Source organism: Papio anubis, chromosome X (assembly GCF_008728515.1).
Source record: "Papio anubis isolate 15944 chromosome X, Panubis1.0, whole genome shotgun sequence".
NCBI lineage: Eukaryota > Metazoa > Chordata > Mammalia > Primates > Cercopithecidae > Papio > Papio anubis.
In genome coordinates this window covers 126,053,303-126,072,094 of record NC_044996.1, presented here as the reverse complement: position 1 = coordinate 126,072,094, position 18,792 = coordinate 126,053,303, and the positions used below count along the sequence as shown (strand labels likewise).

Sequence of the window (18,792 nt, the reverse complement as noted above, 5' to 3'; positions counted from 1 at the left end):
AATTGCTGAAAAGTTCCCAAATATGATTTTTTTTTTGAGACAGAGTTTCATTCTTGTTGCCCAGGTTGGAGTGCAATGGCATGATCTTGGCTCACCACAACCTCCGTCTACCAGGTTCAAGTGATTCTCCTGCCTCAGCCTCCTGCATAGCTGGGATTACAGGCATGCACCACCACACCAGCTAATTTTGTATTTTTAGTAGAGACAGGTTTTCTCCATGTTGGTGAGGCTGGTCTTGAACTCCCGACCTCAGGAGATCCACCCACCTCGGTCTCCCAAGTGCTGGAATTACAGGCGTGAGCCACCGTGCCCGGCCCCAAATATGATTTTTTTAAAAATTAAATCTACATATCCAAGAAGTCAAATGAACTCCAAGTGGGATAAAGGCAAAGAGGTCCACACCCAGACATGTCACAGTTAAAATTTTGAAAGATAAAGAGCGAAAATCCCGAAAGCAGCAAGAGGAAAATGTTTTGTCATATACGAGAAAATTCCAATCAGATTAATGTGACTTTTCATCAGAAACAATGAAGGCCATGGGATGACATATTCAAAGTGCTGAAAGAAAAAAAAAAGTCACCCAAGAATTTTATATCCACTAAAACGATCTTTCAAAAATGAAGATTAAATATGAACATTTTCAGATAAACAAAAACTGAGATAATGCTAGCAGACCCATCTTATAAAAATACTAAAGGAATTTCTTCAGGCTGAAAGCAAATGACACCAGACAGTAATTCAAATTCACATGATAAAAAACAAAGAATACCAGTAAAGGTAGTTATGTATACAATCATAAAAGATAGGATAATTGCAAATTTCCTCTCCTTAACTGGTTTAAAAAGCAGCTGCAGAAAATTATGTATATAATCATGTGTTGTGATTTATACAGATGTAATATATTTGAAAATAACAACAAAAGGATACTGGTAGGAACGGAACAAGGCTATATTGGAATAAGGAAATGACACCAAACGGTAGCTTGAATCCACAGGAACAAATGAAAAGTACCAGAAATGGTAAATAAAAAAGTTAATATAACTCTCTCTCTCCCCTACCTACATTCTCTTTTCTGTTTCGTTAAAAGACATAATACAAAAATACTTATAAACATTACAATTAAATAACCCTGAGCTTCTGTAACAGGTCGGTAAATTGAAGGTACAAGAATCTAATCTATTTGTAAAGAATTGTTATATGTCTTATAACTGTCTCCAAAACAAACATTTCTGCTGAAATCTTGAAGTTATTCCCTTAGCAAACCTAGTCTTCCCAAATACTACAAAAGTAAACTTTGCCCCAGAGTTCTGATCAAATCCTAAATAATGAGGTGTGGAAAACTGGATTTTGACAAACGTGATATGTGCCATCACAAGTTCTTTGGTGAAAAAGAAATACTGTTCAAGAAGGCAGAGCAGTAGCAGCAGAGACTGATGAAGTCTACCCCCCAGTTAGCAGAGGATCTGATTCACAGAGCAAATGTTTAGTCCTAGTTAGAGAAAAATAAGGAGAAAGAAAAGAAATGCATGAACTCTGAAACCAGTTGAATGAGTTTAATGAGCAGGACTGAGGAGACAGCAGGAATCTGGAGACTTGGGAAGGTAAAAATACTTCCCTTGAGAAAGTCTTCCAGAAAGTTTAAGAAATCTGACAGAAATTGGGATTAACGACTACATTTTAAAAAGGAATTAATAGACTTCCAAATGAAAGCATAAGATCTTAAGTACAGTACTTTTGTTCTAGACCTAAACATCTTCAAGTGATGGAACACATTCAGACTCTTGTTGGTCAAGAGACCAGAAATTAAAAATAAAAACAACGATTAACATAACACATGCTCAATAGCAAACTAGGATCAGCTATTTGTAGCTGTTACATTTATAAGTGGAAACATCTCAAGAATCCAGCTCATTAAAACATTTAACAAAGGCAGTTTAGTTCCCTACATAAAGAGGTATTTGAACCAGTATGCTAACCACATTAATATGTAAACTCTTATTCTAAACACTCTCCAAATATTTCCAAAAGGGTGGTTCTGATATAGTAAGTGAGGTCAGAGGCCCAAGGAAAAGTCACTCGTCTCTGACAGTGTGGGGATAGGAAGCAGAAGAATTTTTCCTCTAAAGGTTTTGGTTCCTGACCTAGCAATTGGCATTTCCAGAACTACTACCATCTACAAATATCACCACCATGAAAAGACTGTCCTATGTCATCACTCAGATTAAATAATAGGTGCTTTTAATAAGCACTCATTACAAAAGCTTAATTAGATAGTCTTAAGTGTCATAATTTTAAATGCCTGCCTAATACCTGTATTTACCATCTGGTAACTATATATAGGATACTTAACCATTCTTCTATTGCCTAACTTTCAGTTTGTTTTGAAATTTCCTTACTGTAAGCGTCACTGAGATGAACATCTTTGCATATGGCATCTTTGTACTGTGGTCTTTTCCCAAGGATATCTTCCCAGGAGTAAAATTACTAGAACAAATTTAAGGTTATTAATATATGTTGACCAAACTGTTGTCAGAAAGGATGGAGCAATGTACACTCCCACCCACAGTGCATAAGGACATGGTAATTTATTCATCCTTTCAGCAGAACTGGATAGTGTTGGTTTTCACATTTGTGAAGTGTGGTGAACAAGAAATACTTTATCAATATAGAAACAAAGTATCATTTCAACTCAAGCGTAGCAATGTAGTGAAGAATTCAGAGGGCCAAGGATTGAATTCCAGCTCCATCCTATCCTAAATGGATGACCCTGAAAAATGTACTCACCTATCTAAACCTCAGTTTTCTCATCTTTAAGAGGGAGATAATAATAGTGTCAGCCTCATTAGACAATAGAGGCTTAATCACGGCCATTTTTTTTTTTTTTTTTTTTGCACAAATATTCTCTATGTGCAATAGTTCTAGAAGGGACTAGGAGTTCTAAACCTGAGATCCAGTCATTCTTGCGGGGGCTGGCGGAGAGTGGTCTGTGAACTTGAAAGAGAAAAAAAAAAAGTTGTGGTCTGTGAACTTTGTCATCATTTGCCCTCAACTGAAACATAACATTTCCCTCACTTAGGAATGTAGGTAACACACCCCAGTAGTAGTAGACTTGAGACTTAAGACTTTGTTGGTAACAGGAGTCACAGACTTTTTCATATCACATTACAGTTCCTGCAGAGATCTCAAAATAACTTTTATACCCATCACTACTCCAAGTATTATGACAGTTTTTAAGATCTGCTGTTTGATCTCAAAGACGTTAGTAAAGAAGCACGTAATTATAATTTTAGAATATTTTGATAACTGTATTTTGATATGAAGGGTCTCCTTCGTAACTCCTTGTATTTAAACACTTTAAAACAGTGATCCCCAACGTTTTTGGTACCAGGGGCTGGTTTCATGGAAGACAATTTTTCCACGGACCAGGTGGGCAGGGGTTGGGGATGGTTTCAGGATGATTCAAGTGCATTACATTTATTGTGCACTTTATTTCTATTATTATTACATTGTAATATATAATGAAATAATTATACAACCCACTGTAAAGTAGAATCAATGGGAGCCCTGAGATTGTTTTCCTACAACTAGACGGTCCCATCTGGGAGTGATGGGACACAATGAGAGATCATCAGGCCTGAGTTTCTCATAAGGAGCACACAAACGAGATCCCTCACATGTGTAGTTCACAATAGGGTTTGTGCTCCTATGAGAATCTAATGGCGCTGCTCATCAGACAGGAGGCAGCGTTCAGGCGGTAATGCGAGCAATCGGGGAGCAACTATAAATACAGATGGAGCTTTGCTCGCTCGCTGCTCACCTCCTGCTGTGTGGCCCGGTTGGTGGCCCAGGGGTTGAGGACCTCTGTTTAAAACATATTCTGAGAAGGGCCCATAGGCTCCTCCAGACTGGCAAAGGGGTCCTGTGACCCCTAGAAGGCTAAAAACCCCCAATCGTGACTCTTAGATGCTTCACGTAGAACATCCTAACTGCAGGCCTAAAATGTCGGAGTTCCTTCAGTGGGCTGCACATATAAAGCTCTCCATGAATAAACAGTGCAAGGCCCATCTGCAAACAGCTTCCTAGATTCTTCAGGACAGCCCAGGAGGAGAGCATGTCAGAGCCTCCACTCAACTGTCCATTGGTTTCAATCACGGCCACTAACTAAGGACACCTAGGATTTGCTCCTCACCTGGCTCCTCTGCAGCTGGAATATTAAAACAAATGAAGCTAGGCAATACCTGTGGACTATGTATGCTAACGGCAAACTACTAAAAAATTCCAAGGTTTAATAGATAAAGTAGCCTTGGGGTTGGCTATACTTTCCCTCTTTTCCGCAGGCGCCCCATGCAAGGCATCCAAAGGTCCAAGAAGGCCAAGAAAGATATCCAAGCCAAGGTCCCTCATTACACCAGCACTTATTTTTATTTATGGCTCACAGCAGGTGGCAAAGCTGGTCAACAGCAGCACAGGGTTTATAAATTAATTCTTTGGAGCAAATATGATATGTCTGAATTTGTACCAGCCAACTTCATAATGAGACTTGTGGCTTGACCTTCCAGAAAACATTTCTTATAATGATATAAACATTTAATCAGTCAACAAATAGCCAAGTGAGAAGAGGGAAATAAAGTATCTAAGGCAGATGGAAAGCCACTTAATGCTACACAAGATGAACTGATTCCTGAGCACTTTCAGAAGAATGTGCATCTCAACTGCTGGCACAATGTGGTACTTCGGAGCTTATATCTTGTAACACAAGTAGGTCACAAATACTTAGTGAAAACCACAACTGAAAAACCACAGAAGACTGTTCCCAAGAAAATTTAGGGAGCAAATGAACAAATATGGGGCAATAGATTTTTTATATTATTTCATGTGACCAGGTATGACAAAGTTAATTTATTACAGAAGAAAATCCAAGTTGACACAACTCCAAAAAACACAAGCTTTAGGCTCAACAGATATAATTATTTGTCTAGCCAGTTAGATACATACATATATCCATTGTCCAGAAAAATGCAGTGGTTTTCTTTTTAGATCAATGCAAACAGCATTCTACATTAGTCCTTTTCTGGTCATAAGAGGAAAAAAATATTCAAAAACTGTATAACAATTTCAACGGGATAATCAGGATACGGTGCTGCTTAAAAGTAAATGAAGATATCCCTGCTGGAAACGTGCCATGGAGTGCTAACTAAGCTGTTGATTTACTTTGTTTATACAACTGAATGGCCATCACAAAGTCACAGGATTATTTCAGAGCTGGCACAAATCTCAAAAGTCACCTCATTAAAATCATCTCATTTAACAGAAGAAGAAACCAAGACCCAGCAGGTTAACCAACCGGCCTACAGATGACCAAGGAGCCAGATAATCTCAGGCCCTACTCCTGTCCTCCCAGGATTCTAGTCATTAACTGTAACTTCTGCTTAATTCTGAAATATCCTGAAATAAAGCTGCACAAACAGCTCAACATAAGTGAGTGAATGGCGAATTCTATGGTCTGTGAATTATGTCTTGATTTAAAGAAAATAGATGGGTGCCATGGATATGAAACACATATCCAGTTGGTAGGTAGAATTAAATATGAATAATTTGGTTCTGACATTGGCCCTGTGAAATCTGACATTACCCCTATGATATTCAAGAGGTGCAGAGAAAAGTTACCCAGCGTACTCCAATTGAAGAGAACACACAGGAGCAAGACCACAGGCAGGAACAACAACATAAAGACAAAAGACTAACAACCCAGGATGAGGGAGAAACAAGAGAACATACACAAATAAAGTAAATATGCAAAAGGGCTGGGCATGGTGGCTCATGCCTGGCACTTTGGGAGGCCAAGGCGGGCAGATCATCTGAGCTCAGGAGTTCGAGACCAGCCTAGCCAACATGGTGAAACCCCGTCTCTACTAAAAATACAAAAATTAGCCGGGCGTGGTGGCACATGCCTATAGTCCCAGCTACTTGGGAGGCTGAGGCAGGAGAATTGCTTGAACCTGGGAGGTGGAGGTTGCAGTGAGCCAAGATCATGCCACTGCACTCCAGCCTGGGCAACAGAGCAAGACTGTTAGAACGAAAAAAAGAAGAAAAGAAGGAGAAAAGAAAAGAAAAAGGAATGAAGGAAGAAAAGAAGGAGATGGAGAGAGAAAGAGGGAGGGAGGGATGGGGGAGGAAGAGAGGGAAGGAGGAGGGAGGGGAGGAAGATGATTTTACGATGATGATGATATTGATGACATGCATTTTATTGATGATGATGATGCACATGATGATGCGTCCAAAGGTTGATGATGATGCTGAATGATGATGATGACCATTATTATTTTATGATTTTTTTTATGATCGACATTATGATGATGATATTTTTACATGACGATGATAAATGATAACGACATAAACGATGATGATGATGATGATGATGCGATCACGATGACAACATTATTACGATGATTTATTATTTTTATTATTTACGAGACAATGACCTGATGATGACCTGATGACGATGACAAATGACATTTATTATGATTTAACGATGCGTGACAAATGATGCATCATGCATTAAACGATGACTCATGATGATGTGATGAACGATGATGATGTGGCAACGATGACAACGATGATGATGGCACGATAAAGAACGATGGATGATGGAAATGGAAGAATGATGGATAATGGAATGGAAGGAATGGAGGAATGGAGGAAGGAGGGGGGGGAGGGGATGCACGACGCATGATGCATGATGATGTGATGTGAGAGGGGGATGATGAGGAAGATGTGATGGAGGAGGGAGGGGGGGAGGAGGAGAGGGTGGAAGGATGGAGGATGGAGGGAGGGAAGAAGAATGGAGGAATGAATGGACATGGATGGAATGAGCCCTAAGAATTTGTGAAATCTTGATTTGAACTCAGAAAATCCAAAGGATACAGAAAAAGAGAAAAGAAACTTCAATCCTTTCTACCAAAGTGTCCCTAAGCAATCCATATATTTTTGATCATTTTGAGTCCTAAGCCACAGGAAACTGAAGACCCGAGAAAGTCAAGAGGAAAACAGGAGAAATTGTTACCCTGACCTCAAGATTCCACACATGTTCCTAAGCCAGAGGAAAGACTTCCAGTATTGAAGACAATGTCCCCACATTGCCAGTGTCTGCTTCAAAGAATTTCTAATATATTTTGGATTATAAAGACAACCATTTTAATGGGAACAATGAGTTTCTCTTAAATCTCACTGGCTTTCCAGAAAAAAAAAAAAATCACCTAAACCAGAGGTCAAGAACCAGATTAATTTTTCAATAACGTGTTTTTTAATAAGGTGTTTTGTTTTTTTTTTTTAAAAATAACGTGATCCTAGCTTCTGCACTTAACTCTGCTTTTTAAAAAAACAACTGTGAACTCTGGCTTTAGGACATGACAAATGAAAATAAGGTCCAATGTACTTTTCACAATTCCTTCTGCAAGAGTTGGGTAGAACACCTTGTTTCCTCCCAGTAATTCTCCTGGGGGACAGAGAAGGTGCATATCTCCATGGTGCCTCTCTGGCAAGGCTATGCACAGCTTTCAGGTAATTGGCCTACCCACCAATTCAGTGGAAAAAATTATTGCAGTGCCTCTAAGCCTTGGAAATGTATTTCTTAGTCTTGGGGTATACGTGACACACATACGTACACACATTTCTCAGATGAAATAATAATAACGTGGTGGATACTCAGGTATACCACCCAGAACCCCCCTACCCAACTTCAAGGAAGGATGTGTTGCCCCAGTTGTTGGGAGCTCTCTAGGAAGCAGCCCCTTACTGTTAGTCCCTTCTGAACTGCCTCGGTTCCAGAGAGCATCTCATCCAAGCTACCTTCCTAGTGATGAAGGACAAATGGAGGAACATAGAGGCCTGGCCATTTCATCCCAACCCAAGACAACTCAGAAAGGCCATTTCAGCTCCAGACCTTCCTCCCAAGGTGGTCAGCCAAAGCTGTCATTGAGCCTGCATCTCAGCTGCATGTCTCCCTCTGGCCAGTCCCGCTTCATTTACTCCCCTTCTCCAGCAGCCATCCCAAAGGCATCCCTTAATAAACCTCCTGTACCCTAAACTCAGCCTCAGAGTCTGGGAAATCAAGCTGCAAAATAAGATGTAAGTATAAAGGTATGATTATGTACACTAGTGGCAAAGTACTAGGAAGTTCCAAGGTTAAACAGATAAAGTAGCCTTGGGGTTGGCTGTATTTTCTTCACTCTTTTACTTTCATAAAGACTCAGCCTTGATCTGTCACCATATAAACATGTTTTCTAAAGTGACAAACTGCAGAAAGTGGCTAGCTCTGTCATCTCCAAAGCAGCATAAAATAGTATAAGAATTAAAATGGATGAAAATACAGGAAAAACCAGAAGTCATTTGCATAGAACTCTGACCAAAGAGTCAATTACCATTTTCAACTCAATCAAATACTGAAATATGAAGTGAAATGTAGTGTTCCAGATTTTTGTGACAGGAATTTTTTTAAAGTCAATCCTGAAAAGGAGATTAAGAAAACAATTCCATTCACAAGAGTAACCAAAAGAATAAAATGCACAGGAGTAAGTGTAACCAAGAAAGTGAAAGACTTGTACACAGAAAACTACAAAATATTGCTGAAATAAGAGAAGACCTAAATAAATGGAAAGACATCCCACATTCATGGATTAGTAGACTTAAAACTGTTAAGATGTCAATACCAGCCAAGCAATCTACAGTAGCAGGGCTAATCTGTTCCAGCGTGGATTATCGGCCTTTTTTTTTTTTTTTTTTCCCAGAAACGGAAAAGCTGATCCTCAAATTCATATGGAACTTCAAGGGGCCCCAAATGGCCAAAATAATGTTGAAAAAGAACAAAGTTAGAGGATTCACACTTCCCAATTTCAAAAATTACTATAAAGCTATAGTAATCAAAATAGTGCAGACTGCAGTGAGGTGTGGTTGCACTACCGCACCCCAGCTGGGGTGACAGAGTAAGACCCTGTCTCAAAACAAAACAAAAAACAAAGAAAAATAAATTTTAAAAAAGGGCTGGGTGCAGGTCAGGCGCGGTGGCTCGTGCCTGTAATTCCAGCACTTTGGGAGGCCAACGCAGGTGGATCACCCGAGGTCAGGAGTTCAAGACCAGCCTGGCCAACACTGCGAAACCCTGTCTCTACTAAAAAAAAAAAAAAAATTAGCTGTGCGTGGTAGCAGGCACCTATGATCCCAGCTACTCGTGAGGCTGAGGCAGGAGAACTGCTTGAACCTGGGAGGCAGAGGTTGCAGTGAGCGGAGATCACGCCATTGCACTCCAGCCTGGGTGACAGAGTGAAACTGTCTCAAAAAAAAAAAACAGGCCTGGGTGTGGTGGCTCATGTCTGTAATCCCAGCACTTTGGGAGGCTGAGGTGGGCAGACTGCTCGAGCCCAGGAGTTTGAGACCAGCCTGGGCAACATGGCAGAACCCCATCTCTACAAAAAAATAGAAAAATTAGCTGGGTGTGGTGGCGCATGCTTGTAATTCCAGGCACTCGGGAGGTTGAGGTGGGAGGATTACCTGAGCCAGGGGAAGTCAAGGCTGTAGTGAGCCATGATCGCACCATTGCACTCCGGCCTGGGTGACAGAGTGAGACCCTGCCTCAAAAAAAAAAAAAAAGTTTTAAACCAGTGTGGTATTAGCATAAGAGTAGACACATATCAATGGACTATAATTAAGAGTCCAAAAATAAACCCTTACGTATACAGTCAATTGATTTTGATGAGGGTGGCAAGACGATTCAAAGATGACAAGATAGTTTTGTGTGTGTGTGTGTGTGTGTGTGTGTGTTTTTTAAAGAAACAGTGCTGGGACAACTAGGGATCCAAATGTGAAAGAATGAAGTTGGACATCTACTTCACACCAGACACAAAAATTAACTCAAAATGGATCAGAGACCTAAATGTAAGAGCTAAAACTGTAAAACTTTTAAAAGAAAACATAGGAGTCATACTTCATGACCTTGGTTTGGGCTAAGAGTTCACAGATACACCAAAAGCACGATCCATAAAAGAAATAATTGATAAAACCTCTAATAAGGGTCTTGCTTTCAGAATGTATACTCTTACACAGCTTCGTAGTAAGAACACAGCCCAATTTTAAATGGGCAAAAGATTTGAATAGATATTTCACCAAAGTAGACTATGAATGACTAATCAGCACATGAAAAGATGCTCAACGTTATTAGCCACTAGGGAAATGCAAACTAAAAGCACACTCAGGTATCAGTTCATACTAGAACGCCTACAATAAAAAGACAGATGATACCAAGTATTGGCAAGGATGTGAAGATACTGGACCTCTCAGTGCTAGTGGAAATGTAAAATGGTGCAGCCATTTTTGGGTGTACTGACGTTCTTAAGAAATTAAAGGCCCTCCCCACCAGCCAGGCATGGTGGCTCACACCTATAATCCCAGCACTTTGGGAGGCTGAGGCAGGCGGACCACTTGAGCTCAGGAGTTTGAGACCAGCCTGGCCAACATGGTGAAACCCTGTCCCTACTAAAAAAATAGCTGGTGGTGGTGGCACATGCCTATAGTCCCAGGTACTCGGGAGGCTGAGGCAGGAGAATCACTCAAATCTGGGAGGTGGAGGTTGCAGTGAGCCAAGATCATGCCACTGTACTCAGCCTAGACTGAGGCGAGACTCTGTCAGAAAAAGAAGAAGAAAGAGAGAGAGAGAGAAAAGAAAAGAAAAGAGAAAAGAAAGGAGACAAATGTGCCCACTTCACTGCTAAATGAAGCTGAATTCAATACATCATCAAGCACAATTTTATCTTTGTTATTATTTTTAATTTTTCCATCTCTCTTTCTGGGTAAAAGTACAATTTTAGAAATATCAAATAACTCCTTGAAAAGAGATCTCAAAGCATCTTTGTTTTCACATATTCATAAATCATTTCAAACATCTGGCTACATGTTCAGGGTGTGGCATCTAATTCATATCCCTTATTTACAAGACTTCACTGTTCACTAACTGTGACTATGCATGTATGTATTGTATGTGTGTGTGTGTGTGTGTGTGCGCGCTAAAATCTTTCCAAAATGATCACAAACCCACAATTCCATCAGATTCTCCCTCGGAATCTCTGGGGTCATATGATCCAGGTGTCTGATTCCAGGGTTACCACAATCCACATGGAGGGGACAATTGAGCAAATTCTCCTTAGAAGCTACCCAAGTTACTTTGACATTCTGTTTTAATGTTTAATCACCATTAGTTGCAAGATGTCCATTCTGCTGATCCAAACCATTTTTCTGTTTACCCTACTTCCATCCCATCTGGAGTGGAAACAGTAAATGTCTCTTTACTTTCAGAAAGAGGATAGCATTTGAAGATGACTACTAATGGTACCTCTCAAGGCTTAGTTCCCTTTAGCTTTTCCTCTTAGGGGCGATTTTCCACTCATCACGTCACCTAGGATCCTTTTATTCTTCTGAGTGCTCTAAATTTTCACATCTTGCCAAGCATAATGACCAATACTGGGCACCAAATTCTAACATAATGCCAAATATAGCAAAGAGATTAGCTGCCAAATCCTTTACAGGGGTCCCCAACCCCCGGGGCCATGGACCAGTACCAGTCAGTGGCCTGTTAGGAACCAGGCCACATAGCAGAGGTGAGCGGCGGGTGAGCGCGCATTATTGCCTGAACTCCATCTCCTGTCAGATCATTGGTGGCATTAGATTCTTACAGGAGTGCAAACCCTATGGTGAACTGTGCATGCAAGGGATCTAGGCTGCGTGCTCCTTACGGGAATCTAATGCCTGATGATCTGAGGTCAAACAGTTTCATCCTGAAACCATCCCCCACCTCTGGTCTGTGGAAAAATTGTCTTCCATGAAACCAGTCCCTGGTAATGAAGAGGTTGGGGACCACTGCTTTAGAGTAAGTTTATTCCTAAAAAACAAACAAATACCTAGGAAGAATAGTGCCGAGGTATGCTTGGAATTACTAAGAATGTTAAGGAATTCCTGGGTGTTTTGGAAGAGGGAGAATGCACCAGAAGGGAGGTATGTAGTGGAATTGTAACAGCATGACACCAAGTCTCCTGGAGGAGAGAATATTTCTGAGTGCTGATGCATCCAACAGTGAGGAATGGAGAAAGAAAACGAGTTGTCTTCCTTGCTCCTTGCCTCAACGTAACTCTTGCTGTTTTAAGGAATCAGCATTTCATAGCCATTTCTTGCATTAAATCCAGGATACATTTTTTTGCTTGTATAACAAATATGGAACCACAGATGTTGAGGGCTGGAACGTATCAATGAGCAAAACAGCATAGTTCAACATTTCTCATTTTATTGCTGAGGATCCTGAGGCCTAGGCAGGGGTGGAACAACTGACTGCCCAGTGTTACTTAGAGACAGGGCTGCAGCTATAACTGTACCTCCTGGGCCTCAGGCCCAATGTCCTTCAACTTCTTCCTCATTTCTCCACAAAGTAAGTAATTTTAAAAATCAAGGCCTAGTGTGGTGGCTCACACCTGTAATCCCAGCACTTTAGGAGGCCAAGGCGGGCAGATCACTTGAGGTAGGAGTTCGAGACCAGCCTGGCCAACGTTGGGAAACCCTGTCGCTACTAAAAATACAAAAATTAGCCAGGCGTGGTGGTAGGTGTCTGTAATCCCAGCTACTCAGGTGGCTGAGACAGGAGAAGTGCTTGAACCCGGGAGGCAGAGGTTGCAGTGAGCCAAGATCATGACACTGCACTCCAGCCTGGCCGACAGAGCAAGACCCTGTCTCAGTCTCAAAAAAAAAAAAAGTCACGCCTGATCCCATTTCTTTTCCAAAAGGAATCTAAAACCACCCGATGCCTTATCTTACAGGCCTGCTTGTAAAATTCATGCTCCAATAGTAATTATGTGCACTACACCACTTGCTATGTTTCTAAAACTTCTATCGCAGGTGGGGTGCTCTGTCAGTGTCCTGGGGAAGCCTGGGCCCCCAAGCTGCAGGTTGGGGACTTCTGCAGAGGGTGCCCAGGGGACAGCTTTGCCTCCTGGGCCCTTTTTTCCCTCTCCTAGGAACTCCAACTGGAATAGGAAGAGAGTCTGCAGGCCTGTTCCCTCTAGAAGGGCTAGCAGGAAGGAGACTAAGGCTCTAAGGAGAGGGACCAAGGGCCTGTCCTGAGTCTAGGTCATGGTTTCTCAAAACACAATGCCATAGGTCTGGAGGGATGGGCAGCTTGGGGTGCATTCAAGGGTACAGGATAACCTTGGCAACATTTCCAAGGCCAAGATCCTTTTAAAACATTTTTAGGGTGGTGATTTTATTATACTATTCAAACCAACGTGGCAATAAAACTATGTAATTTCAGAACTTTTAAGCCAAATCAGGAGACTTCAGTACATACATGGGACAGAAGGAAGTAGAATTCCATCCCACTTCTTTTCCATTTGTGGCAAGAAACTTGTGCCCCATATTAACTGGCATACAAGTTCACGTTCCTGCATCGTTAGGGAAACTCTGCTTGGGAAGTATGGGAGGTACTGACTCCAGCAAAAAGATTATTGGTGGTCCATGGAACATCAACCCAGCTCAGAAGGAGTCGCCCAGAAGGTTCCAGCTCAAAGTCCCAGCAGGTAATGAAGAACATACACTTTCTTGCCTGGCCTTGCCTTCTGGCCCACACCCTCAATGGCTGAGTGGGGCCTGGGGCTGGCAGGCTGAGGCACAGGGAGATTTCTAGCTGTCCTCCTTAGAAACACAACCCACAGGCATGATTAGAAGTCATCTTGCTACCTGGATGATTTTCAGGCAAGCATTTTACAAACTGACATTTACATTTAATTTCAGAATTAAAATTCTGAAAATGTAATACTTACTGTGTTTTTTTGAGTTACCATGTCCTGAGAAGAAAAAGAAAAAATGAATATAGCTTTTTTTCAAAACAGCTAATTTCCATAAGCATTAGCCAGTACTCCCCTCTATAAAAGAAATTAACCATGTAAGAATTAATCACATAAAAGCACCCACCTTAGAGCAAGAATTAATCATGTAAAACCTCCCTCTCCAAAAGCTTCAAACACAATGAACCTCTGAATTGCAACATTCATATTCCAGAGAAAATTGATCACCACCGGTTAGCCTTTGGAACTATTAGAGGGCATGTATGCTTATAAGGATTTCCCCAGAACAGTGCCAATGCTTTTGCCCAAAAGATATTTTGAGCTTCAGGTTTGGGGTGCTGAGTGCCCTCATCTTGCCTTCCCAGAAAAGAATGTCAATGATAGCAAGGAAGGGCCTAGAAGGCACTGTGCTATCCCCAGATCTGGAACCATTTCTTGAATCAATCAGTGTGAAGGCCACACCACGGTCAGCTTTCCTACAGAAAGGGTGTTGGCAGAAGAATTCCTGACACCTCGCTACAACAATCTAGGAATGTTCAAATTCAGTGACAACAATTTGAGTCAGTAAATGTAGTATGATAATTAGGCAGCTCTTGACTGTCTCATTTACGCACCAACACTTCCAGAGGGGGAGAAAACACCATAATCAAACAGCTGCCCTGTAAAACATGTTTTAAATATTCTGAGATTTTTATTTCCTGATAACAAGTGCAAACTGCTGCTTCTGGTGTTACATATAACTGACTACCCACTTCCATTTTAGGAAATAATTTTCTGTATCATTAAAAATTAAAACATCTAGTCCATAAAACTTTCCAGAGGGCTTCGCTAAGGCACAGTTGAAGAAACTGTCCTAAATTGGAAAAAAAAAATTCTAATTTCACGTTTTTCATCAAAATATAGGTTAATAATCTATATCTTTCATACTTGCTAAGTTCTAAATATTCCTAAGCCTAACTACCTTCGTGAAAATCAGTAAAAGAAAAGGTCAGTATCTAAATATCTAATGTAATTTGCATTGGTTTATCGCCCTGGGGAAACTATTCTACAATGTGAAGTACACTAATAAAAGTCTCTTCTTTCACTGTCATACAAATGACTTATTAAAATAACAGTATTTTGCCATAATTACTGAGTACATATCTATGTAAAGTATATATGATGTTTAGCACATACAAGTTACACATCTCAAGCAGGTGGTATTTCTACCAGGAAATAATCTCAAATCCTTACACAACCCTGAAAACCTAGTTAATATTAAATCTCAAGAAACACAATGAAAATGTCCAACTTTGGCATAAAATTTTACTACTCTCTACCCGTGATTTTTAACACTGAGGGAACTGAACCTTTAGAAATGATGTCTGCGAAGGCTGACTCTCCAAACCATTGGTTCTCACCCATGGTTGCACATTTGGGAGGTTAAAAAAATCTCCATGCCTGGGTCCCACCCCCATCCCTGAGATTATGTGACATAACTGGTCTGGGGTGAGGCCTAGGCATGGGGATATTTACAAGCTCTCCCAGTAATTCTGAAGTGCACTCAAGGCCAAGAAGCACTGCTATAAACAAACTAATCCATTATTTCTAAAATGATTTAACATAGGCCAGGATTTTCTGACTAAAATAGTCAACAATATCAATATCCACTGAATTTCGGAATAACTCATGTTAAACATTTCCACTATACAAATATAAGCATTTTAAAAAAATACTATGTTATCCAAAAAAGCTTGTATCAAACTTGCAAAAATACATTTTAGAAATTCTTAACCATGAATGAGTCATGCAGGAACACACATGTTTACGGTTTTGCTTTGCTTTCAGACTAGGGGAAAATAACATCAAAGACTAATTGAGTCTATGCTAAAATATTCTGTCCATTTCAGTAACTATTCAATGTCTTCATATTATTATCCAAGTTGAGAACTGATTTTTATGTGTAGGTTTGGATCCAACAGCTCACGAAGGAATTCGGAACAGTGTGTTTGCTTCAATTGAAACTAACAGGAGTGTTTGCCTCGACTTCCCTAATGAGCCTGGAAATGCCCAAGTTGCCTGCACACGTATGACTGTAGCACAGATGCTCACAAAGTGGCCAGGAAGTCGTCTGTGTGAACCAGAACCTGTGGTGGGAAGGAAAGAATTGCACAAGCAAGCCTTTGTTTTTCTCCAACTTCCTGTACTACTGTGGCATTTCAGCTAGACATATAATTCTGCTTTCCCAAAACGAAGTACTCAGGAGAATGTGAACAATACCCTGTACCTTCAAAGAGAGAGCAGTGTCGGCATCGGTGTCATGGTACAAGATCACATTATTGGCCATGTCAAAGCTTTCTCGGACTCCAAGATGGTAGAAGAGGGAAGGCTGTCTGGAGACATCACTCATGTCTACCACAGCAACATCTGCAATGAACAAGGAGAGGACAGGATTAGGGGAGATGATCTGTCTACTTCATTTACTCACTGGTGATCACCAGTGGGGAGCTATAGCAATGTGTATTTCTGTCATCAGCCTGTTAGGTAAAATAAGGAATGATTTGATTAAAATTACCCTATGAACTGTGGAAGAAACGCAGTAAGAATCTTTTTGAATCCTCTTTCTTCTTCAAAGTGCTGGGAATGTAACCTCACTTAGAACTTGCTGATGGATTTTTAATGTTATTTTTGTAATGACATATCATACATCCCAAGAATATATTTAGCTTATATATCAGGCATAAAGTATAATGCAATGAAAAACCATGTACCTTCTGTGTAGCCTAAGTCAGAGGGTTACCTGCACTCAGGGTCCCATGTGCCCCTCTCTAATCACATCTCCTCCCTCCTGCCCAGAGAACACTTCTGTCTGGATCTATGTATTTATCAGTTCCACGCACGTGCTATAGAATGAACATTTGTTTCCCCTCAAGGTTCATATATTGAAACCTAATCCCCAATATGATGGTACCTAAAGATGAGGCCTTTGGGAGGTGATTAGGTTATGAGGATGGAGCCCTCATAAATTGGATTAGAGCCCTTATAAAAGAGACTCTGGAGAGCTGGTTTCCCCTTCATCATTCCAGGACACAGGGAGAAGGTCCCGTCTATGAACTAGAAAGCAGGTCCTCGCCAATGAGTCCGCCACCATCCTTGATGTTGGACTCCCTAGTCTTCACAATTATGAGAAATACATTTCTGGCTGGGTGCAGTGGCTCATGCCTGTAATCCCAGCACCTTGGGAGGCCAAGGCAGGTGGACCACCTGAGGTCAGGAGTTCAAGACCAGCCTCTCCAATATGGCGAAACTCTGTCTCTACTAAAAATACAAAAATGAGTTGGGCGTGGTGCCAGGTGCCTGTAATCCCAGCTACTCGAGAGGCTAAGGCAGGAGAATTGCTTGTACCCGGGAGGCAGAGGTTGCAGTGAGCTGAGATCGTGCTACTGCACTCCAGCCTGGGCAATAGAGTGAGACTCTGTCTCCAAATAAATAAATTTATGTTGTTTAGAAGCCATGCGCAGGCATTATGTTATAGCAAACAGACTAAGACAATATGTACAGGCATGTATAGGCATTATACGCACACACACACACACACACACACAAATTCCTTAACAGTGTATTGCTCTGCTTTGTATGTCTTTGAACTTCATGTAAACGGTATTGCATTGTACATATATTCTTCGGCTTGCAATTTTTTGGTGGCATTCAACCAATTTGTGCATTTAGCTCCAGTTCATGTATTTTCGCTTCTGTATAGAATTCTGTTGTGTGACAGATTTTTATTCATTTCGTATTTCACACTGCTGCAAAAAACAGTCCTGTCATAGCTCCTGGCTCACATGTCTACCATGAGCTTGACATATAATGTGCCCTGGCCGGGCGCGGTAGCTCATGCCTGTAATCCCAACACTTACAGGCATGGCCGAGATGGGCAGATCGCTTGAGCTCAGGAGTTCGAGACCAGCCTGGACAACATGGTGAAACCCCATCTCTATAAAAAATACAAAAAATTAGCCGGGTGTGGTGGTGCGTGCCTGTAGTCCCAGCTACTCAGGAGGCTAAGGTGGGTGGATGACTTGAGACTGGGAGGTCGAGGTTGCAGTGAGCTGTGATCACGTCACTGCTCTCCAGCCTGAGTAACAGAGTAAGACTCTGTCTCATAAACTAAAAAAAATAAAATAAAATGCACCCTGGAGATGCACCCTGTAATAGAGACCTATTCTAAACAGAGGAGCAACTTCTTCCATGAATAATGAGCATGTTTACATTATGCCTAGCAGTATGGGGCACCATTTCAAAACTCCAAACATTCTAGAGGATGTAAGAGTTCCAAGTTTGACGGGAGCTTCCTCACCATGTGCAGTGGAGATATAGGAATGCAGTGTCCAAACTCATGCTTGCACTGCTGTGACTCCTAGAAAGTCACTGAAAATCCCAATGGGACAGAACAGAGGCCAGTTGAACAAGGGCGTGAAGAAACATGAAGGCACGCAGCAGTGCATCAGCACCAGACACTGCTGGCTCTGTACGGAGGTGCTGGGAACCTGAGGCCAAGTGCCACTAAGCCCCAGAGTGGGCCTTTCATTCTCTTATTTATGGATTGCCTGCTGTATGGCAGGATTGTGCTGGGTGCCAGGGACAGAAATATCAACAGGGCATAATCACCTCCCTCAAAAGAAAAACCCAACTACAATACAATGTGGGTAACCAGAAGAAAGGGGATGGTTAGGATCACCGTGAGGGCAGCCAAAATGAGGGAAACAGTGAACAGAGTACCCCCAGGAGGGTACATAATCCACACCTGAGTGGAGGGCAATCACAGAAGTCCGGGGAAAGGGATATTGTCCATGACCTGAGGCTCTGTAAGAGTTAGGCAGGCAAATGGGATGAGGATGCAGGGGATCAAAGGGAAGGAAAAAGCGGTGCAGGAACAGAA

At 41.4% G+C, this 18,792-nt stretch overlaps 1 protein-coding gene across 2 annotated transcripts in view; it reads right to left on the bottom strand.

Annotated features, from left to right (window-relative positions):
- MAP3K15 (mitogen-activated protein kinase kinase kinase 15) overlaps window positions 1–18,792 on the bottom strand; it is a 147,789-nt gene that overhangs the window by 105,568 nt on the left and 23,429 nt on the right. Inside the window, exons 2-3 of one of the 2 annotated variants that reach the window (XM_021932573.2) lie at window positions 16,141–16,280; window positions 13,851–13,874 (exon numbers count right to left, since the gene is read on the bottom strand). In XM_021932573.2, the coding sequence (XP_021788265.2) occupies window positions 13,851–13,874; window positions 16,141–16,280 (164 nt within the window). The remainder of the gene's footprint in view (window positions 1–13,850; window positions 13,875–16,140; window positions 16,281–18,792) is intronic. The other variant, XM_021932574.2, reaches the window with a different exon arrangement.